We start from the raw sequence: 23,528 nt of genomic DNA, 5'->3' as shown, positions 1-23,528 counted from the left end.
GGAATTAAAATAAAGTAACCCTAACCCTAACCCATAAAAAAAAATCAAAAATCAAAAGGTGTCTTCAGTGCATTCAGTTGGTATGGGTTTGCTAGCTATAAGTACATAACCTAAAATCACACATGTTGAACGGTTCAGGACATCAAGAGGATAAATCTCGCCTGAACAGGAAGTGATGTCAAAGGATGTCCCTGCTGACAGGGACACACACAATAACCCAGTGCCCCTGCTTCTTTAACTGACTCATTTTAGCACTTAAAATAGAATAGATGGGTGGAATGTCATTCCATTTCAAACAAATATTAGCATTCTGTGCTGTTTACTGCTGTTACATAATACCGAAGGAAGACGGAACAGGTGTTTGCTATTTATTTATTTATTTACTCACTTCTTCCTGCCAATACTCTTCTTCTTCCTCCTCCTCTTCTTACTAATACTAATACTACTACTCCTCGTAGAAATAGTATTAATAATAATCAATGTGTGTATACATAGTGCTAAATGCAAATGTGTTCAACATATATACACACACGCACGCACGCACGCACGCACACACACACACGTCTATATATATACACATATATAATGAGTTTGTTATTGATTATACCTATAGAAATTCTAATTGTAATTTTATTCAAATGTATTATTCATTAAATTCTAGTAATATAATAATGATAATGATAATAAGATAAGATCATTCTTTATTGATCTCACAAACGGGGAAATATGTAATCATCATAATCACAGCATTTGTGTTTTTACGTTGTATACTTTAACTGAATTTAAAAAAATAGATTTTACTGTCGTTTATTTTGTTGTGTATAAAAAAGAAATCTGCACAACATACTTTGTGCTGTACGCCTGCCCATCTCCAGGGGGCGCTAATTAGCACGAGGGGGCGAGAATGAGCATGAGCGCTCTCGGTCAACCCGCAGAAGAACCAGATAAAAGCAGGAAGCGGAAGAAGAAGAAGAAGAAGAAGAGGAAGGAGGCGCAGAAGGGGGCGCAGAAGAAGAAGAGAAATGTTGTTATCACTTCTTCGGGTCACTTTTTTGACTCCTCTTTATCCTTGAAGCGATTAAAACAGTGTTATCCTCCACCTTCAGAGCGCCGCGGACTCGGACTGCTTTGAAAAAGGTTCCACTGATTTTCTTCTGTCGAACTTTGTGGCTGAATCATTTGCTGAGGCAGCAGACCTGAGATGAGCTGAAGAGGAAACAACACTTCACCGCAGACGACCAGTGAGTTCAAATGATCTTCTCCTTCATCCAATATGTCTTCATTTTCATCTACATTATAAAGTCACGATTGTCACAAATCAACCATTTCACACTCAGTGTGTGTTTAGACTAGGAAATGCTCCAGGTTGGCCTGAAGCAGCCTGGAATGTAAGTTTTATTTATGAGATAAATCTTGAGACCAGCCTTAAAAGTAGAGACTGTGTCAGCCTCTTTAACTGGAACTAGGATCTGGTTCCACGCGAGAGGAGCTTGAGAGCTGAAGGCTCTGGCTTCTATTCTACTTTCAGAAAACCCAGGAACCTCCATTTAGCAGCACTCAGAGAACCAGTTCTTCTGGGTAATATGGGTCAAACAGCTCTTTAAGTTATGATCGGACCTGGTTGTTCACAGCTTTATCGGTTTAAAGAGGGACTTCTAATTGTATTCTAGATCTAACAGGAAGCCAGTGAATATCAGCTAGAATGGGAGGAATGCGGTCTCTCGGCAAACCTTCCTGCTCCAATGTAAGTTACGGAGGTGAACCAAGTGTACACTGAGGTAAAAGTAGGTTTACAGATTAAACCAGAGGCCTCATGCAGCTCAGGAAACCCACTTGGCTCGTATGCTCTTCCTGAAAATTGAAAATTGTAGTTAAACATGATTGCATAACGGATTATATTGCAAAAGGGCTCCTGGTTAAAACAGACATATTTCTATAAATGTATTCATACACTTCAAGATTGACTTTATTTTGTGGAACGTGTCGAAGCAATAGCATCATTAGAGTGTCACTGGTGTGGTTACATTGTCACATGTCATGAGATTCCTCCTGCAGCAAGTATATAGAAGTTGGATATAATTGAAGAAGAAGAAGAAGAAAGCCATCGGCAGGCCTGGTTTTGACTCTCAAGATCACCTGAGTATTAAAAAAAAAAATCCTCACCAGTTTATTTAGGGTCATTGAAATCCTTCCAGTTCCAAAGTTCACACAACGCTGTCCAGAACACACAATCAATAGCATTACTTCTTAGTATGACTTGTAAACGAACACAAAGTGTGAAAAACAGCAATTGCTTATCTATCAGCAACCTCTCTGGTGTTTGGATCAGTGAAGTTTGTTTTTATGGCTTCAAATCAGGTGATCTCTTAAATGTCTTTTACCGCTGGCGAGCGGAAGTTATGATCACTGAGGATTAGTTAGTCATACATATTGTTGTTATAACCCTCCTGTATTCAATCGTTTTCACTTCCAACAGTTTGATAATCAACAATATCTTGATCTAATTTCCCTAGATTATTAAAAAAGATCAAAATTATTGTTTTCTTCTGACTTTTCGTTCACATGTATTAACATCAATCATAGTTTCACTTATCATTATCCAGAGTAGAAACACGTTCATAAAAATTAATAATTCTGGCTCATGTATGTTACAAATTCAGAATTATTCAACTCATTTAAACTATTTGTTTATTGGTTTCCCTCAAATCTTATTTAAAGTGGGAGACGTGAGAACACTGTTGTGTTGACATTTGTTTTTTTTTTGGAAGTCCTCATTTTCTAAACATCAGTAATCTTCACCATGTATATAGAGAGGACATTTAGTCCCGACTTCCCATTAAAGGAAGAACTAGCTGCCACACACGTCACTGACAACACTCCTTTAATGGCGACTTGGAAGAGATTAACATGAAAACCAGTGAGTCTACCACCACAGTGAAAGGCTGCTTTGTCAGCCTTATGAAATCAGTGATTTCAGCACAGCATTAACTTTACCGCCGTTGCATTCCTTTGTCCACTCCAAAAAACATCTTACTTAAGACGAGTCTGGAAAAAAGGAAAATCCTTCAGAAAACAGTCAAAAAAATTTTTTTCGCAAAAATGAAAGTAAGGTGTTTTAAAAGTTGTTCCCAAAATGGAATGTGTGTATTCAATAAGAGGTCTTTGATCGGTGTCACAACAACTCCTGGATGAGGAGCTGCATTGCCTTCTCTGGATGACGGGACGGGTTTGGTTTGTTTTCCTTTTCTGGTTTAGAGAGAAAACGTCTTTTCTTGTCCCCACAGTGCTGGTTTAAGAATGTTTACTGGTGCACAGTTGCAGGGAGGAGGTTTGCTGTGTGTGCGTTTTGCGTAATCATTTCGCTGACTTTGCTAATGTATTAATTTCATCGAAATTTTGCCCCGACTGCAAAACATTTAAACACATCCATTCACATCAAGCTAAATGTGCATCAGTGAGCAGAAGTTTTTTTTTGTACTTGGTCCCAAAAAAACCTCTCAAATTCTTGACGTTAACATGGAGGCTCAGTCTCATGTGGCTGTATATGACGTCTCATCATGAAGTCCCAACTTGAGCAACATAATGAGGATATTTAAATATATTCCACCTGAACTTGAGGGTAACAAATGACATGAAACCTAGTGTAACTGAGTAAAAGGTGCATTCTTTCTTTAAATAATCAGAATTATACTCCAGTATTAAAGTACGTTGCACTGAAACGTCCCCCACAATTACGATTTGTTGAAAAAGTTACAAGTGTAGCCTAGCATGTCGTTTGCAGCCATTTTGGAAACGAACCCGTTGGTTCACAAAGTTGCTCTAAATGTAACTTTATTCTTCAAAACTTTGTGCTGCAAAGTGAATTGCAGTCCGTTTGATTAGAAATGTGGTGCCAGCAGCTCATGTTAACTCCTGGCCCAGCAGGAGGGTCACAGAAATCAGCTTTGAGAGAGATTAGAAGTTGGCTCAAGTCAGAGCAGCGGTTTCACTCTGCCCACTTCCTTCCAGTTGGTTTTGATGACCAGGTGAAAATGCCGTGAAGTCTCAATTCTCATTTCATGTATTTATTTAAAAGGGATGGTGTATGATTCAAACATGAATGTTGCCATTACTACTTCTCATCTGCAGTCCGTATTAAAAATACCAACATGAGGCCAGTACTGGACCGAAGAGGAACATGGTATTGATCAGAGAGTGCAGTGCTGGATACTTTTCATGTGTCTCTTAATCTCTGTTTTAAAGCCCTTGATGGTGGAACATGTCCTGCTAGCGTCTGGCAGCCTGTTCCACTGGGCTTCACTGCAAAAGTGTAACAGCGGAATGGCATGGTGCAGTCGTGTAAACAAGCAACTCTGGTTGATCTAATGGAGTTTATAGAACGCTGGTAGACAACATTTGGTCAACAGCCAGGAGCAGGCCATTTAAAATCTTGAAAAACATGCATACGTTTGAGAAGACTCAAATTCTCGACACTTAGAAAGTTGTATTTATCCAAGATGTTACAATGGTGGTGCGTGAAAGTTTTTTTTTTTTTTTAAATCAAAGACCTTTAAGGCTTGTTTATGCGCTGACTCAAGTGGTCTAAGTTTCTCCAGTTTGTCTCCAGCAGGTAATACAGAAGGACAAGTGGGAGAAAATTGGAGCATAAATGTCCTGGCTGCTTCCAAAGAAAGACGAGACCTGAGGTCTGTCTGACGTTAATCAAGTTGTATCGGAGAGTTTTTGTCACGCTCTTGATATGTCCTTTGAAATTACAATTGGAATCTAGCATTACCCCAAGATATTTAAATTCAGACACAGTGTTTATCTTTTCCCCTCAAAGAAAATGTCTTTATCCTGGGTGTTGACATTGGGTTTGGAGAAGAACATGGCTTTTGTTATGTTTATGTTCAAGCTCAGGCAAGACTGTTTGAGGCCTTCAGCCACAGACACTAATGCTTTTGTTGGTTTATCAGCTGCCAGGTGACTGTTTTTAGCATCAGTATACAGAATCGTATCATCAGCATAAAGTGGTAATTGGACACCGTGGCAGTGTTGTGGCAGATGGTTTCTATGGAGGCTGAAGAGTAAGGGGCCTAGCACAGATCCCTGGGGCACGCCCATTGTGCATCCCAGGAGCAGACATCTTTCACTTTGACACACTGTGTCCTACTGGACAAGTATGAGGTCATCCAAGCTCGTGTTTTACCCCAAAACTGAAAGTGTCAAAGTTTAGAATCAAGGATATTATGGTTAGATGTAGGTTTGCAGTTTCAGTGGAGTAGACCTTCCTGACGCCAAACTGTACGGCTGCCAGCCATTACCAAGTATTTAAATGGTAGGAATTTGTTCAGACACCATTTCCTCTGCAATCTTTGAAATTATAGGGGTAATACTTATGTGCCATTAGTTGGCAATGTCATGGGGTCTCCAGATTTATAAATTGGGGGAACTACAGCCTGTTTCCAGTTTGAGGGGGAAAACACTGCAGGTGATTGAAAGATGAATTGAATGAGTGTGTTTTAATGAATGTATTAAGATTGTAAGTGTCCTTACTTTTGGAATTTCTTTCAAGACCGTGTTATTTTAAGCACTTGCTCAACACAAACTTGTTGGAGATCAAGTCCTTGTGTTGCCGTGACGACGCTTTCCTCTCTCTTTAAGTGACGCAATCAAATATGAATTGAAGACTGAGGCGATGATGAAGTATCTTCAGTCAACTTCCCCTACAGTTGGAGTTTGAGGTCTTTTGAATGATGCTTTTCTCTTCCATTGATTGATATTTTTCCACATTTCTTTCCTGGTACCTTTTGCATCAGTTAGTAGTTTAAGGTAAAACTGTGATTTTGATATTTTCATTTCTTTAGTAACTTTATTCCTACAGCTTTTATACATCAACCAAGCTGTATCTGGTTTAGTTTTTGTAGCCCTTTTAGGGCTGCATCCCTCTTTTTCATTCGTTGCCATAGGTTATTGTTAAAACATGGCAAATTGGTTTTGGAACCTCGTTTTCTTCAAGTTTACTGAGAACTTTTCTATGAGAGAGGTTATTTTTAACAGTAAATGATTGAGAGGCAGAACATAATATTTTATCACAATTTGTGTTATTTAATTCATGATTCACCAAAATTGTATTACTTGGAGGTAATTATTTGGATATGACCAGTTTCTGAATCTCAATTGAGTTAATTTTCTTGCAATCACAGTTAAATTATGATCTGACGAGCCAGTTAAAAGGTTTTAACGTTTTTTTTATTCTGTCAGGTTTGTTGGTAAACATCAGATCGGTTTGTGTTGTAGAGTTGTTATCAATCCTGGTTGAGCCACTAACAAGTTGCTCAAGAGTATATGATCAATGATGGCTTTAAGTTTTTTCCCTTTTCCCCTTGAAGTCCCCCATTAGAATGACCTCTGTGTTGTTGCATTCTTCTAAGGTCATCATAGAGTCACTTGCACTTGGTGGTTTATAAAGTCCAATAATAAAAAAAAAAACTGCATTTGTAGGGACGGGATTAATTCCACAGCGACACATTCTTGGTTGTTCAGTTTTAAATGGGACACGCTCACATTCAAAGCCCTGTTTTCCATGTTTTCCTTGTTCTGTTAGGGGATTTTTCATTCCAGCTGCGAGTGCTTTCAGAAAGTCTGTATGCTTCACCACCACTGTGTTTTCTTCTGATGAGACTTTCTGACATTTTCCCTCCAAGTCAGGTGATGAAAGTTGAGAAGCGTTAGCGGGGAATCATGGAGGACGACGGCAAGCCGCTGCTCAGCTCTGAGCCAACAGGAGAGACCTACTCACACCGAGGCTCCACCGACTCGCTGGACTTCAAGGCTAAAAGGTGAAGCACCTGTCACTGCCGTGTCTGCAGCACGTATCACTCAATAGCTGTCTCCTGGGGGCTCCTGCTGCCCATCTGGTGTTGAAAACCTGCCTGAGCTACTCTCAATACACTATAGGAGCTTTTCCACTGGAAAGAACCAGGTTCTAGATCAGAGCCAGGACTAGATTTAGCACCAGTTCTTTGTCTTGCCAAAGCCAAAGCCGGTGCTAAACAGGAGCTAGCCTGGTGCTACGCTGGCTGCACTTCTTTGTTGGGCCAGAGAGGAACCAGGCTGGAGCCTGACGTGTCATCATGGGGGGGCGGAGTTACTGCTGGAGTTATCACTACTGACAAGGTGGAACAGACGCGAACCGGCTTTCTGAAAACTACAATGAACACGGAGATCTGGAGAGGTTATATAGAAAAAAATTACGCGTGGGAACGATATAATAAGTCACTTCCTGAAGTTAATAATGGGAGGGAATGAGGTAATTTAATCCGTGATAACGGCGCCGTGGCTCTGGAGATACAGAGCTCCTCCACTGTGCTCTCAGCTGCGTGAGATATAGAATTTAGAAGCAGTTTTCCATTGTTTTCACGCTTTTCATTGTAACTAACTTCACTTTCATGTCTTGTTTATCGTTCTGACCGCAGGCTGAGCTGCTGCAGCCGCTGTGCAATGCAGGGTGTAGCTGCAGGGGGCGCTCTGCTACCAGACGCTTCAATATTCATTTCTAACAGAACTTTATAATGAAGTGATACTTTTGGTTCATCAGCAACTAAAAACCAAACTACATTCTACTGTAAATGAAAGCTGTATTTTTTAACCATAAAATGAGTCTTTTAATGGCTTCATGTGAAATAGAACTTTAATCAGCGTGTGTTTACGTAGGTTTCCATTATAAACGGCTGTAGAGCTGCGTTCTATCATTCTACACCTCCATTCCTCCTCATGTTGAAGCTTTTGATTCAGACAATCCAGAAATAAAGTGAAAGGAGCAGAAATCCACTATGTAATGTCCACATGGTGAAAAATAAGGCCCAAGCCCTCAACTTTTTATTTTCCCTCCCTGGCCACTAGGGGCTCCGGACTAAAACAAGACAGACATGAAAAACTCCAATAGAGAGTCAAGGAGACTCAATGTTTTCTGTCTCTTGGGTCTGAATCCGAGGTTCAGGACAGACTAGATGGAGAGACCTGGACTAAACTGATGAATACAGTCTCTGAACACAGTTAACTCAGTTTTGGTTGAATTAGATTGTTGTAAATCCTTTTTGTTGAGGTTCCCTCAAAGAAATGAAGAGTTAAAGTGAGGAGGTGAACAAATGAAAGAAGCTCGAAATAAATTCTGTATCCACAAAATAAGAAGTCCAATAATATCTTAGGTCTCTATGGTCTTCAGTCTTTTGAGTGCTGAGGTTCAGATGGTCATGGTGAACTTCTTGTACTTTCACATTTAAAGATATTGCTCTAAACGGCTTAATCACGGCCAATGAATGGAATTTATGGTGGGAGCTAATAAGAGGCTTTTCCTGGTGAGTCCCTCAGTAAAACCTGAAGTAGCTCTCCAACCTTTCTGCATCATATACTCTCACTGAGCACCTTAATTTCTCTAAAAACATTCCATTCTACATTTCTTTCTCCCTTGAAATGTATATTCTCACACAGTGCAGACTTTTTAATGCCCATCTCTTGTATTGAGCACTACACACTGTTTACTTTCATGTAGTGATAAGTTGTTTATTTCATCTCACAATGTAGTTTGTTCTGCTCTCTGACGTGGACGACGTGTTGACAGAGTTCATTAAAGCTTCCTGAACCTGCATCTTTAAGAACTGAAGAGATGCACACAGTTGTGATCAGTGGTGCCACAGTTGCCTTGAAAAAGTAATCGGATTGCTGGTTACTTAGTTACCCCTTGAAAAAGTAACTTGGTTACTTTACTAATGACTTGTTTTGAAAGTAAGTTAGATTACTAGTGACTTATTTTAGTTACTTTCGGCAGCTGCCGACAAAACTCCCATCGTCTCAACACGAAAGTGGAAAAACTCTGCTGATCTCCGCCTCCTGCACCAGGTTTACACATATTTAACCTTTGACCTTCATCTTTGTTGTATTTATATCTGACTTATAGTTTTATTATCACATTTTTACTATTACTGCTATTTTTTTTTACCCAGAGAAGTAGTTGTCGTCTGTTGATGCATTATTTATCTTTTCAGTTATTTGCTCTAAGCTACCATTTAATTGCCCCCCGGGGACAAATTAAGTCATCGATTGATTGATTGATTGTAAAAAGGGAGGGGTTTCCTGCCAATATATCTTTTTACTCAGGAAAATGACAAAAGTGGTGTAACGTCTCTGCAGTTTTGTTCTTGTTGCAATGACGAGGTTTATTGATTGTTTTTAGTTTCCATCTTTTTTGTCACCTGAACGCACCGGTCGAGCCAGTCGGTGTGCGTACATGCGTGTGTGTTTGTTCTGTTTAATAATAAAGCAGCTTTGCAGACAAGAAACCCCTCTTATTGGACGCTATAATAGTAACGCATAGTGACTTGGAGGAGTAACTTTAATGTGATTACTGGTTTAGAAAGAGTAATGCATTAGATGACAGTGAGCTAGATGACAGTAGGGCGTTGGGGGATCCCTGGCTGTGGTGACCACGGTCAGCTGAGCCCGCTCCGGGAGCATGTCTGTCTCTGCAGGATCATAAACAAGCTACTGTCTCTTGAGTGTGGCTTCCTGGAATTCACTTGGCATGCGAATACTAAGATGTTCGCAGTGCGCGTGCCTACGTGTGAGTTTGGCACTGCCTTAGCACCATTCTCTACTGTATTAGCACTTTGTGTGAGTTTTAATCCAGTCAGGTATTTCACAGTGGCCACTTAGCATTCTGGTCCAGGAAGATTTGCAAACGGTCTCCTCCAGGAAGACGTGTGTGTCATTTTAAACCACGTGGGTTCTCTCGTGAAGTTGTAGTTTTGTTTAAATTCTAAATCTTGATAGCTGTTAATCACATTTCGGCTCATACATCATCTCAAACAACTGACAATGTCACGAATCCTGCAAGCTTTTGTTTAAGTTATCCTTAAAACTGTGCCGGCTCTTGATTAAATGAGCCGTGTCTGCTTCTTCCAGGCCTTTCCACGTGGAGCCCAGGAACATTCTGGGTGACGACCCCCAGGAGAGGGTTTCTGCTGAGGCAGCCATCCTGAACAGCAGAGTCCATTACTACAGCAAGCTGACCGGCTCCTCCGACAGGCTCTTGGTAGGTGAAGCTCTCTGCAAGTCCACATTCATCAGCACGCCCTTTCTTATGCCATGGAGTTGCTCCTTACTTAACATATTTCTATTTCTATCAAACCAGCAAACTGAGCTACAGGAACTTCTTGTTTTTTTTTTTAGATTTGTTGTATATGCTGATACACTTATTTGTCCTTCCTTGGACTACTTTTGATGACATGAACCTCTGCAGATAGGAAACACCTGGGAAAGCTTTGATCCAGTGTGAAATACACATATTAATAGGTATCATGATAAAGACATGAGTGGTATCGACTGTTGTTTTAAATACATACATTTTAAATAGACTGGCTATAAAGATGATGATAACACACCACCAGCATCACACCCACACTGTGTGCTCAAGGCGTCTCACAGTGGACAAGTGGAAGAAACACACATCCGCATTGGTTTGCATGTGATGTGTGTGTTGTCCTCCACACTGCAGGTGAGAAGCGGTGTGTGATGTGGTTAGTAGTTTTTGGCTCTATTAAAAGTGGTGCACCATCTCTCCTGCTATACTATTTTAGTGCAGAAAGGATGAAATGCACCTCCTGTCATGGTGGCTTGTGCCAGCAGGCAGGGCGCAGCTCTTCAGAGGAGACTGGCCAACAAAATGTAAGATGATGAAGGAGAAATTGATGCGGCTGTCTGTCAGCTGTCATGTCACACGTACCTTCTCACACCGACCAAATGACTTTCACATCAAATGTTATTGTAAATGGCGGTTGGTATCTTTGTGGACCTGCACATACAAGTCTGTTGGAGTTTTGTAACCATGCAAGCGTTATAATTATATGCAGTGACAGCAAGGCTTCTTTCAATTGTGAAAATATGGCAAAATATGCTAGAAATTAACTGAGGCTCAAAAATGTAGTAAGTTTTAAATGTATTTGCATTTTGTTCTTTTCTAAAATTGTCTGGTTGAATAGGATTTTCTTATTGAAACACCACTTGCAGGGACACTATATAAGGAGTCTTGGATGAGCAATGTAGAGTTTGTATGTACAGCATTTGAGTGGACGTGGTGAAGCAAACATACAAAATGCTGCATGGTTCATTTTATCTGAGAATGTACAAAGGTGATTCCAGTGAACTCAGAAGCAGTCAGATGTGTCGATGACTGACAACCTCTGGCCTGGTAATTAATGGAATTGCTGGAGCCAAATCAAATTGTGTGACTTGTGAGGGTAAAACCTAATCAAGTAGAGAGCAGGTATCTGCCCTTGAGCAGCACGAGACCCTGGGGAGGAACAGCTTCCCTTTAACTGGAGGGACACTCTAATATAGCTACGCTCAGTGGCACGAGACAAAGAGCACCAAGAATCCTCAATGTACACAGAAAGATGAATACCAATGGTTACAGGACTGGGAAGTTGGGTTTATGACAGAAGGTCCAAGCCATTTTGTCTTTCAGACGATGTCTAAATAAGGTTGTGGACAAACCCACTTCCTGGGTCTGACCTCCCGTGACCTCTCATGCTCCTCCAGCAGATCACAGGATAGGAACCACTGGTCTCAGCCTAGAGCAGCATATTTAACAAAGTATGGCCTTCACGTGACTTTTTTTTCCCCCCTTTATTTGATAACGGGGAATTTGATTCCGTTCCTTTCCTCACCAGAGTCCTCCGAACCATGTGATTCCCGGGCCAGAGGAGATCTACATCTACAGTCCTCTTGGAACAGCGTTCAAGGTGCCAGGCAGTGACTATGCTTCCAAAAACCCAAGCATCATTACCATGTAAGTGAGCACTGTCGGCGTCGGTCAGAAAACCCACCAGAGCAACACCCTTTTAAAAAAAAACCCCAACCCAACGTAAGACTATTTGACGTCTTTGAACACCTGCTCTTCCCTTCTCTCAGATTTGCGATATGGAACACGATGATGGGCACGTCTATTCTCAGCATACCCTGGGGTATAAAGCAGGTGAAAGGCGCAATTTCACTTTTCCAAGCAGTAAAATGAATATTGTTTGGGTCATTTTAAATTGCACAATAGCGTTGAATTAATCCCCCCAGAAGAGAAACAAATTGACCTCGTCCCCTTAGGCTGGTTTCACCCTGGGGGTCCTCATCCTCATCTTCACCGGTCTACTGATGCTCTACTGCTGTTACATCGTTCTCAAATCACCAAAGGCAATACGTAAGTCCAGCAACCGTTTAGCTCGGTTAAGAAAAAGCATGAAGCACCATAATAACGATCCACAAGTCCTGCAGGAAGGTCCATGGGGGGAGAAAACACCCACTACCTCCAGTGGGACATGTAAATGCATGAAGAATGAAGGGTGTTAACTGTCTCGGTACAGTGAATACGCTTTCTGAACGCACAGCCGCTCAGCTCAGAAACGGAGCCTCCCAAAACCTTTACCAATGAGGCATAACGTTTGAATATGGATCATTAAAATTGATTGACTTGTAGGTTTCGACTGCTCTTATTCACTTCATTGAACTACTTTCTTCCTTTCAATTCCAGGTGAAGGACCGTCTTTCCACTGTGCTCTGCTCTTTCCCCACTAACGTGTCTGTTGAGCACGTGTTTCCCTGCAGGAGTGTCTCTGTTAGCGTGTTCTCGCCAGCCTTCACACTGACGACACGTCACATCACTCACACCCTCCACGTCATCACATTTCTTTGAGTTCTTCTCACTTCATTCACATTTGAGGTCATTGTATCAAGATTCTTAATAAATGCAGATCTCTGAACATGCGTCACAAGAATTTTTAAACGATTGGACAGAGTGACGTGTTTTCCATCAAATTGATCATATTTAATTAGTTCTGGGTTATTAGACGTACAGAATGATCTCAAACTAACTCTGCCACATTGACTCATGCTTGTTAGCCCTTTAACTGGCAGTTTAATCATTAGGAAGTGTGAATGTTGTGTTGCACATTTCGGTAAAAAAGTATTTTCTTTAAAAAAAAGGCCTTTACAAAGAATTCAGGTTGACTGCATCTCAGATGGTCTGGATTAAAGAGTCCAGTGTGGTTTCACCAGGATTTGTTGAATACAAAACCTTCTGCATCTGTTTTGAAGATGCCAGGTGTTGTTTGAGGATTCCAGATGTTCTAAACAGTTGGGTTTTTCGAGTCTCGGTCTTGATAAAGACGACTTATCAAAAGACAAGGTGTATTTTAAAGAGTGGAGATGTAATGGAAAGTTTGGATCATTTTAAAAAGGTCCAGGTGTGGTTTATGTAAATATATCCTAATTCTAGGCTCCACAGGAAACGGGAAGAATCCTGATATCCCCGTTTCAACCGTCTGCCATGTTCTCTGCAAGTTTCTGTGTAAAGTGTTCCCATGGTTCTTTGATGTGGAGTTATGAGGAAATCTCTGTCAGGTAGAGGCTGGACTCATTTAAAATAAACTGTTCTGACATCAGAAGGCTCTCAATCACATACTATTTTCTACCCAAGCTGCCCAACAGGACAAGGGGGGGGGGGGATAGCGATATATACAGTGCTGCCTTCATTTCTATGTCAGAAGTGTTTTGTGTCTCCCAGTCGGTTCTTTTCGGTGGAAAACGGGTCCAATTGACTGTCAGTGCTGCCATCAGCTCTGACAAACGGTAACGATATCCATGAGGACTGACAATAAAGGCAACAGAAAGAGCTGTGAGTTCTTTTCATTGCAGACTTCATGACAACACTCCGGAGCGCCAACTTCAAAGACGGGAGTCCTTTCTGCTTCGGCTGTTTTAACCACAGCTGCTTTACAATGGCTTTTATTGCTACGGCGTAGCTGTGAATCATTTGAAATGATAAAACAACCAGCGTTTGAGCTCATTACAGTGGCACAGCCGTCACCACATGAGAAATGGTTTTAGTTGGAGCCTCCACGGCTTTTCTCACCAGAACATGTGATGTGTGTGTTTTGTCCAGCCTACGTGGACACGTCCGACTGGGAGTTTCCTGACGTTTGCCGTTACTACTTTGGGAAGTTTGGTCAGTGGTCCAGCCTGGTCTTCTCCATGGTGTCTCTGATTGGAGCCATGGTGGTTTACTGGGTCCTCATGTCCAACTTCCTCTTCAACACGGGACAGTTCATCTACAGTAAGTCGCTCCGCTCCCATCTGGAATTCACTGGATGACTTCCAGATGGGAGCGGTCATCTGCTGAACGAGTCTCGTGATCATTGTATAATGTTCTTTTTTTTAATTTAACAAGCTGCTCATTTCACTACTGCTGAGGTTTTCACTTTTGGAGGCTGGACTCCTCTTTCACTTGCACTTCAGCAGTGGCAGTGATTCTTGTCATGAGGAGAAGCCATTCTGATTACTTCAGGTGAATATGTTCCACAAGAGAAGTGTCTCAGTGGTAAACGCTGGACAAGGTGTACTTTAGAGCGATAATGGTCGGCTTCCTTTCACCCCACGCAGCCTCCCAACAGCAGTCTTTTCTGTAAAGGCGAAATAAATCAAGAATCAAATGATATTTTCCCAACAGAAATAACTCCACATGTTCAAACAGGTTAAATTCCATTGTACTGTATGTATCGTTTCCCGCCCCTCCTCTGAAGTTGCAGATATTTCCTGGGTTAGATTGACCCATACTCATAAAGTTTGGAGGTGGTCCTACTGCAGTAGACAGGTTTCCATGCCGATGCAGGATTTATGTCTCCACTGATTCTGGAAGTGCTTTGATTTCTGCTTAAAGTCGTGTCAAACTCTATAAAAGCTATATTGTTCAGGATCGTTCTTTTTTTTCAATTCAAAACTTTAGAATGTCCCTTTATGATGATGAAATGATAAGGTGGTAAGGCCTTTTGACATCCATGTTTTAATTGTATCATCATTTCACAGGAATTCAGTGAAATATTATTAATTTCTCCCATTCTCTTTTTGATTCCTCTCCTTAAATATATTGTCTTTTAATGCAGTGTTCTGTATTAATGTAATCCGTATTATAATGTAGTAATGTGAAACCTTGACAAAAGGACGCTGTAAATAGTTCTGCTCAAACATTGCTGGGTTTGTAGAAATTAATGCATAAATATGAGGTTTGTTTAAACTCCACATAGTCCAACTGAATTTTGAGCTCATGTTTACCATGTCGCAAACATACCACAGCTAAACATGGCGTGTGATGTACTGTATTAGTGGATTAGCATCATAAGAGTCGTCTATCAGAACGATGTTCTCTGGTTGCTCAGTGTCATGTTGAGCGAAGCAGGGTGATGTCCAGCTCTCCACTGCCTCTCTCTCTCTCTCTCTCTCTCTCTTCCCCCCTGCAGGCTATGTTCACAATGTCAGCATGTCCGACTCAGAGTTTGGAACCAATGGATCTGATCGAGGTGAGCCACCACTTCCCCTCAAGTATGTAGCTTCTACCTTTATCATGGGTCCTTGTTTTGATAGTGTTGATATTGTAGTTTTTCCTCCGAGACATGTGCACTCTCTGACAGTCCTGGAAATCAGTCTACTACCTACTGCATTAACTACGTCCAGCGAGCTTGACATTAATGTAGTAATCTGGATAGGCGTTTCTCCTGCCACCGATCCCACTGATACTGTTGAATATTTAATATCTATATAGTATGTTTACGCTCAGGTTTTTGTTTTCTGTTCTGCTGTGTTTTATACACATATACATTGTTTATTTAGCACATTCGTACTACATGCAATGTAAGGAAAGGTTGCTATATATTGTGCGAGTAATAACTTCTGTGTTTGCCAGTGATCTGTCCGTACCCGACAACTGACCCAGGAGGCAATGCCAGCACTGGCCTGCTGAGCCTCCGCAGTGGAAACGATACGTCCAACGGGTCTTTTGAACACTACTGGAGTAAAACCAACACCATCCCGCTTTATCTCATCGTCCTGCTGCTGCCGCTGCTCTGCTTCCGCTCGGCTTCTTTCTTCGCCAGGTTCACCTTCCTTGGTAGGACATGACGCCTAAATACCAGTGTAGGTTTCAGCAAAGATGGGGTAAATGTGAGAATACTGTCTCAGTTATCACTGGAGGTGTGGTGGTGAAGGGTTTACTCCACTCTATACTGCCAGCAGACGCATGAATGAACAACCTCCATTGGGTTCCTGTACGGAATCATAGGGGGCCTGTGAGATGGCATAGTACAACATGTGACCATTACTGGTCCCCGGTGGCAGTGGTTTAAATGAGAGTAAATGCCTTAAGCTGGATTCTATACCAACAACGTTATCCATTGTAGTGTTCACTTATTCCCCATGAGCTACTTGAATGATCCAAAGCGCCATCTTGAGGTGGAAACTAGTATTACGAGGTTTATCAGCCTGGACCTTTCTCACCAGGGTTGGAATTGATATAGCGCATGTCTGATTTGTTATCTAGGAAATCAGTCTAAATTTCTTTCATTCAAAATGTCAGATGTCCCTCCTCCACCAAAGATAAAAATATAGCCAATAAAACATTTGTGCTGCAAAGGAAAATATTCAGGCGGACAGAATTTGTGAGTGAAATAATGGGAACGATCAAATATTCAAGAATACATTCCTGTGTACGTTATTGGATGAGCTCTATAAATACGTTTTATATAATTTTTTGGTGGGAGTATTGAGAATGTTTAAAAGATATTTAGCAATACAATGTGCACATGCATGTACATTTGAATGAAGTTGCTCAGCATGACAAGCTGTGCTCCTTCGCAGATCCTGGTTTTAAAACAACCTGTTTGAGATGGAGATTTAACCAAGGGTCCCCATGAGAAGCCACCTTGAGAGAAACACTTGTGAATCTGAACCTCTGTGTTGTGTTGTTTGTGAGTGAGTGTCTCGCCTTCCTGTCCAGGCACCATATCCGTCGTCTACCTGATTGTGCTCGTCACCATCAAAGCTGTCCGCCTTGGCTTCCACTTGGAGTTCCACTGGTTTGACTCCACCAGCGTCTACGTCCCAGGTGAAACATTTCTCCATTGCTTCATTAAATCTCTTTCTTTCCTGCTGCCTACATCCAGTTTGAGCAGTGTGGCCAGTGTGTGATCCAGCTTGGCCTTCCTCTTTGCAGAGTTCAGGTTGCTGTTCCCTCAGTTAACAGGCGTCCTCACTCTGGCTTTCTTCATCCACAACTGCATCATCACGCTCATGAAGAGCAACAAGCACCAGGAGAACAACGTGAGCCCTGTCACCTGCCCTCTGGACGGCACACTGTGGATTAAGTCCAGACAGCCCGGTGGACTTGTCATGTAAACATGTAGTGGTCTTACACTTCACATTATACAGTTAGGAGAATATACAAACCATTTTCACGTGCAAGAAAATTCACTGACAAATGTTCAAATCTGTGCCCTCTGCCACTTTATATTACACAAATAAACTAGACAACACATGAAAGCAGGAAGTCCACAGGTTATGACTGTATAAGAATAGAAATGTATTGATTTTTTTATTGCAACTGTTTAGTTTCAGCAGTCAAAAGCACAGACACTCGTGATCATTAAAGAGTCTGATTGCAGCAGGAAATGCATCTTGTTGTATCATGTTTGGGAAAAACCTTAATAATAGACTCAGTTTTAAAGGATTTGTAAATGACTGCCATGTGCACTAATGTACCTTCATCCCATCACACATTCTGTTAAATAATGTCTATGCTGCTGCAAGGGCGGCGAAATAAAGTGGCTTATATCAAAATATGGCTGCTGAATCTTAGAAAATGACTTGCATGTTGTAAATTCTTGGTTGTGTTGATGCTCGCTTTATGTTCTGATGACTGTTTGTCACAGTTTGTGTGTCTTCAGATGTCTGGTCTCGACACACTGAGTAAATGTGTCTTGGTGTTTCCAGGTGCGCGACCTCTCCGTGGCTTACCTTCTTGTCGGAGCGACCTATCTGTATGTGGGAGTGTTGATCTTTGCTGCTTTCCCCTCGCCTCCTCTTCTCAAAGACTGCATCGAGCCAGTAAGATACCTGTGCTTCTGTTCTTCTTTCAGCTCACACACGTCAAACTCCAGGCCCGTGAGCCAGATGTGGCCCATCATGTTATTATATCTGACCTGCGAGGGCTTAAAGGTCATTGTCTCCAAAAAAACCTAACGTATTGTCCCCAGTAGACGTGCAGTGCACGAGTGCAAGCCTTGGGGTGCGCGTCTATTGGGAACATGTGAGCACAGGTTCAAACATTCTATAGAATACTGGTATTACATGTACCTTGGTTGACACGGAAGTAGTTCTGCACTTGTGCATATCCAGATTAAGATGTTCCCCCCGACCCGGGAGCCAGTGGAGGTGTTATCTGACGGGGGGGGGGGGGGGGGGGTGGAGGATGGAGGGGCGCGCGAGTGATGATGCAGGCAGCTGAATTGTGGACCCATTAGGGATTTGTGAGGGAGGCCAAGGAGGAGAGGGTGACAAGGCTGTGGACTAAGATGGCGGCGGTGGGGGGAGGGGGGGAGGGGGCGGAGACGATGGATGTCTCGTCGATTTGAAGTAGGCAGACCGGGTAATGTTATTGATCGGAGATTGAAATGGTGGAGTGCTGTCGAGGATGACACCCTGACTCTTAAACTGGAGGGGGGGGGGTTGAAATTGAGGAGGTATCAATGTTGGTGGAGAAGCTGCTGGTTTTGGATGAAGTGGACTTGGTGCCAATGAGGACAATCTCTGTATTATCGCTGTTTAATTTAAGGAGGTTGAGGGTGAACTGGGTTTTTATTTCATAAATCCGGTCAGTGAGGGAGGCGGGTGGGAGGGTGATTGAGGGTTTAGTGGTGTCTAAGTAGCAGTGGAAGTGTATGTTATATTTGTGGAAGACATTGCCAAGGTGGAGGAGGGGCTGCAGGACGGAGGCCTTTGGCACATGTGTGGTGACGGAGAAGGGGATGGAGTTGCAGGATTTAAGTTGAGTGAACTGCCAGAGAGGCAGGATCTGAATCTGAATCTTCCTGTTGGAGAATGACTCTTCACAGAAGTTACATTGAAATAAAACGGGCTACGATGAGACTTTGAAGTCGTGTTACTCTCCAGTTTCTCTCCACAATACAAACATTGTGCTGCTCCTGTTTCAACAGAACTTCTTGGATAACTTCCCCACCAGTGATGTGATGGTGTTTGTGGCTCGGGTCTGTCTGCTCTTTCAAATGATCACCGTCTACCCTCTGCTGGGATACTTGGTGCGGGTCCAGATGATGGGCCAGATCTTTGGAAATCACTATCCCAGGTAACGGCAACGCAATATCACAGCTTCTGTTGTAGATCTCAATCAGGCAATGTACACTGGTGATCATAGTCCTCAGTCCAACAAACACAGGGCTTCACACCTGATCTTCATCCTGGACCAATCCTTTCAGGAGGAGTAGTGGACTACTCATTTTAACACCAGCTGTGTGCTGTTGGATGATTGAACGTGTTAATATACAGTGGGCTTGCAGAACCTCGCTAACCTCAGGAGAACACGTTTGAGGGTGAACATACATACATATTATTTCATCAATGTAGTCAGTGAGTGGGGGGTGGGAGGGGGGGGGGGGGGTGTTCAAGGGTTTACTGGTGAGGTAGAGCTGGATGTCATCCACATAGCAGTGGAAATGAATGTTACATTTGTGGAAGATATTGCCAAGGGGAAATGGAAAAATGATGTAGAGCAGTGTTTTTCAACCACTGCTCCGCGGCACACTGGTGTTTCCGCGAGATATGGTCAGGTGAGCCGTGGAAAATTATCCAATTTCACATTTTTTTCTAAAAAAACATTTGCTCTCACAGTCGACATTGTATTGCAGAGTAATCATGTATAAATACTCTTCACCACTAGATGGCAGCACAGAACTTTGCCGGTGAAATGGAAACTTAACAGACGTCAGTGTGGTTCATCTGCACCTCCTGCTACCATCTTGTATCAAAGTACTGTGTCAGTGACAGTGATGGAGAAGTTTTAGAAAAGGGAGGATTCGAACTCCGAGCTAGACATGTTGGTGTTTGTCTGTCTTCTATTCCTGCCAGGATCTCAGTTCTGTCTTCGTCCATCAGGTCCAAGTTTCACACTGAGTGAAAATAAAAAAAAGAAATTGGGAAATACTTTTTTTCTGTATTTATTTGATTCCTGTTGATAAAACGTTGATGAGAATGACTTTATGTTGTTAATAGAGGCTACAGAGTTTCACATTTTAACATTTTCGGGTGGTGGTGTGCCTCCAGATGTTTCCAAAGAAAAAAGTGTGCCTTGGCTCAAAAAGGTTGAAAAACACTGATGCGGAGGAAGGGCCCCAGAACAGAGCCCTGGGGCACACCGGTGGTGTTGGGGGAAGGGCTGGATTTACAGGATTTAAGTGGAGTGAACTGAGTGTCGCCAGAGAGGGAGGAAGTGAACCAGTCTAATGGAGTGTGGCTGATGCCAGTGGAGGACAGGCTGTGGAGAAGGGTGGAGTGACAGATGGTACCAAAAGCCCCACTCAGGTGGAGTGAGGTTGAGAAACCTGTTTTCTCACATTGAAGAGTGGAAATGATAAAAGGGCTTAACTCGAGGCTGCTCATCATTAACCTCTGTTTGAATGTCGACCATCATTAGTTTCAATGTACATATCATTTTTCCTTTTGTGGTTATCGCACTATTGTTGTGAATGAAAGGCAGCTAATTGTTTTTATTCATGCTCGACTGGAATGCCCCAGATTGCCGTTAAAACAAGAGAATAACCAATGTTCATTAAATGCAGATTCCATTTGTTTCTTTGTCTTCAGTTTCTTTCATGTTTTGGCACTCAACATCCTGATTGTTGGAGCTGGAGTCCTGGTGGCCAAGTTTTATCCCAATATCGGCTCCATCATACGGCAAGTTGCAACAGTGGTCTTTTTAATTTGGATTTCCTGAAAGTTAAAGTGTAGAATTTATTGTGACGCTGTTTCTGTGGTCCGAGTTGTGTTTTAATCTGTTTAAAGATACATATCTATCTATCCAGTTACTGTCAGTTATCTTTACACCAATAGCTCATTAACAAAACAGTTTAGAGCATTTTTTATGTTTTTTGCTTTGGGGATTTGCACCTTCTACTAAGAACAGTAACTGCAGAAATAAAAGGGTCAATTAAAGACGTGGTTTGATTATTAGTGCAATAATACAGATAGATGGGACTGACAAACCAAATTGCTTGGGATAATACTGGGTGAAAAAATAAACTGGAAGTCTCAAGGTAAACACGCACAAAACAAAATGTCACAAAGCACGTCATTACCCAGTAAAGCAAACTACTACAGAGATCACACTACTCCACTATTCTTACAGTCATAAACATTAAGACTCACTGATCTGGTTCATTTTCAAACAGCACAAGTCGTGTACAAAGCAACAAATGACTCCCTACCAGGGAACATCCAGAAACTCTTTGTTGTTTGAGTTTCAATTAAGAAGGGGACTAAAATTCAAACAGCATGTGCATGCAGAACCCTGAAAACATTTAGCATTTCAGTATGTGGAGACTGTGGAGGAGGTGGTCATCAATTACAGGGAAGAAAAGGGTGGAGCAGCCACTCAGTGTTTTTCATTACCACCTCTTTATTGATCTTTTTACTTACTTGGTTTGTTGGTTTATTTGCTTTGTTTTATGGTTGTGAGTATGATTGGTTAAAAACAAACGCAGACAGGATGCAAATAGAATTGAAAAAAAACTTGTACTTCATCCTACTCTTTTTTGTGTGTGTGTGTGGGTTGAGTGTTCCACTTCAGTGTACCCACTATTTTGTTTTATTTATGTTCAAAATAAAACGTAATGAACAAATGAATATTTGTGATGATGATAAAGAGGTCATATTATGCAAAATTCACTTTAAACTGGTTTTCCAGCAGTAATAATCGTCCCCATTCCTGGAACGACGCCCCAGAAGTGAAGAAAGTATTTTCTCTCTCCCTGACTTGTTTAGATTGATCAAAAGTGTGTTACTCCAACCAGCCAATCAGAAATGAAACCCTCTATAGTGTCATCGGGGGTTTAGCCAATCACAATCAAGGTAGATAAAGGTAATCCCTTTGACTCTCTCCCACAATGAGGCAGCTCTGCTCTGGCACATGGCGCCACCAGAGGAAGTACTTCCTCCTCGTCCCATAGATGGGCGTGTGTGGGCGGAGCCAGTCCAGCTCACACAGACACAGCAGATTCTGAATGCAGCTGCTATGATCCAATATTCTAATAGAGGGAAATCAAGGAAAAACTGTAATTGGGACAATAAACTTTGTGTACATATAATATGACCCCCTTTAAAATAATGCTGAAAAGCTGATGAATGGTTTGAATGATCTATAAGCCAGACTGAATGGCGGGAAGGTTGGTTCTAGTGCAGCAGAGTCGTGTCCACGTCCGTCCCGCCGACCACCAGCTCAGCGTTGGCTGCTTTCCTCCTGCAGGTTTTCTGGAGCCACGTGTGGCCTGGCCTTGGTGTTCGTGTTCCCTGCGTTGGTGCAGCTGATCTCCCAGAGGCGGCAGGGCACGCTGCGCTGGCCTTCCGCCGCCTTCCACAGCTTCCTCATCGTTCTGGGCGTGGCCAACCTGCTGGCTCAGTTCTTCATGTAGCCGCAGAGCTCCAGAACCTTCCAGCGAGGAACCTCTCACGGTCCTGAACCAGACGGCGGGCTGCAGCCAGGCACCTCCATGGTAGAAGATTAAATGTGTACAACAGTTGTTTCAAGGTAATAAAAGGAACCCGATGTTAAAGCCAGGTTATTTTCTCCATGCAATCCAGCCCGGGGTACTTCTGACCTCGCCACAGGAAGGAGTCTTTATGTATTTCTTGGGCTGATCCAAGTTCTAGGATCTCCACTTTCCCTTCAACTATGTGAGCAGCACTTTGCAGGACTATTTAGACTGTTTACAAATGTTTTTTCTGTGATGGTGTGACTCGTTTGAGTGTGAGCTTGTTGTTATGTTGCTGGCTCACTGGTCTTCTGGTGCTTTAATTCCTGGAGAATGTATTGGAATGAGCCAAACACTACTCAGCTCGGCAAGAGCAATAACTGTTCTACCAGCTCAGGAGCACCCAGAAACTGGTGCAAAGAAATGTTTGTCAGGATTCCTCAAAGGTCCGAGGTGAAATGTGACTCTGTGATCTGTGGAGGCTGAAATGAGCCCTCTGAGCCACCGTCCCTCCTGTGCAGTGGGCAAGAAGAAAAGTCTTGTTTTTACTGCCCACAAGTGGCGCAAAGCATCTCTGCAGGATGGAACGAGTTCACTGTGCTGCTTGTGATTCACCAGAGCTGGATTGTTTGTTTGTTTCACACAGAAGAGAATCATCAGAGCACCTTTGTTATTACGTCTGCAGTATTTATGTTTTCTCTCGCTTCAGTCTTCTTTTTTTTTTCTTTTGCATTGTTGATTTACATGTTGCACATGTTTACTTGATTCCTCTATTTTAAACCCTTTGCTTAAGGAATTGTATACTACTAATGATGGGATAGAAAAAGGGAAGTTGTGTGTGTGGAAATAAGCTCAGTGTATAAATCCGAAATGTTTACTTTTAATCCGTTTCAAAATAATAAAACAATAAAACAT

The 23,528-nt window shown here is 42.2% G+C and overlaps 1 protein-coding gene across 2 annotated transcripts; it reads left to right on the top strand.

Moving 5' to 3' along the window:
- Window positions 1-975: 975 nt before the first annotated feature.
- On the top strand, window positions 976-23,528 carry slc38a9 (solute carrier family 38 member 9). 2 transcript variants are annotated; one of them, XM_080509775.1, is made up of 16 exons: window positions 976-1,024; window positions 1,107-1,241; window positions 6,687-6,821; window positions 9,943-10,072; window positions 11,709-11,827; window positions 11,950-12,013; window positions 12,136-12,229; window positions 13,970-14,140; window positions 15,321-15,380; window positions 15,764-15,967; window positions 16,853-16,960; window positions 17,069-17,175; window positions 17,845-17,958; window positions 19,068-19,216; window positions 20,731-20,820; window positions 22,388-23,528. In XM_080509775.1, the coding sequence occupies exons 3-16, from the start codon at window positions 6,724-6,726 to the stop codon at window positions 22,551-22,553; spliced, it is 1,674 nt and encodes a 557-aa protein (XP_080365901.1). In that variant the 5' UTR covers window positions 976-1,024; window positions 1,107-1,241; window positions 6,687-6,723; the 3' UTR covers window positions 22,554-23,528. The 2 variants fall into 2 exon arrangements, with proteins under 2 accessions (XP_080365901.1, XP_080365900.1); XM_080509774.1 differs by having other exon boundaries at window positions 996-1,241.

The sequence above is a fragment of the Blennius ocellaris genome (assembly GCF_963422515.1).
Source record: "Blennius ocellaris genome assembly, chromosome: 15".
Classification (NCBI taxonomy): Eukaryota; Metazoa; Chordata; class Actinopteri; order Blenniiformes; family Blenniidae; genus Blennius; species Blennius ocellaris.
The sequence above is the reverse complement of the archived record's forward strand: the minus strand, read 5'-3'. Positions and strand labels throughout refer to the sequence as shown.

Excerpts from the sequence above, each read along its gene's own strand:
- slc38a9 (XM_080509775.1), top strand. The coding sequence starts at position 6,724 with ATGGAGGACGACGGCAAGCCGCTGCTCAGCTCTGAGCCAACAGGAGAG. Across the intron at positions 14,141-15,320 it reads CACGGGACAGTTCATCTACA|GCTATGTTCACAATGTCAGC; the intron begins GTAAGTCGCTCC and ends TCCCCCCTGCAG. Across the intron at positions 15,968-16,852 it reads CGCCAGGTTCACCTTCCTTG|GCACCATATCCGTCGTCTAC; the intron begins GTAGGACATGAC and ends CTTCCTGTCCAG.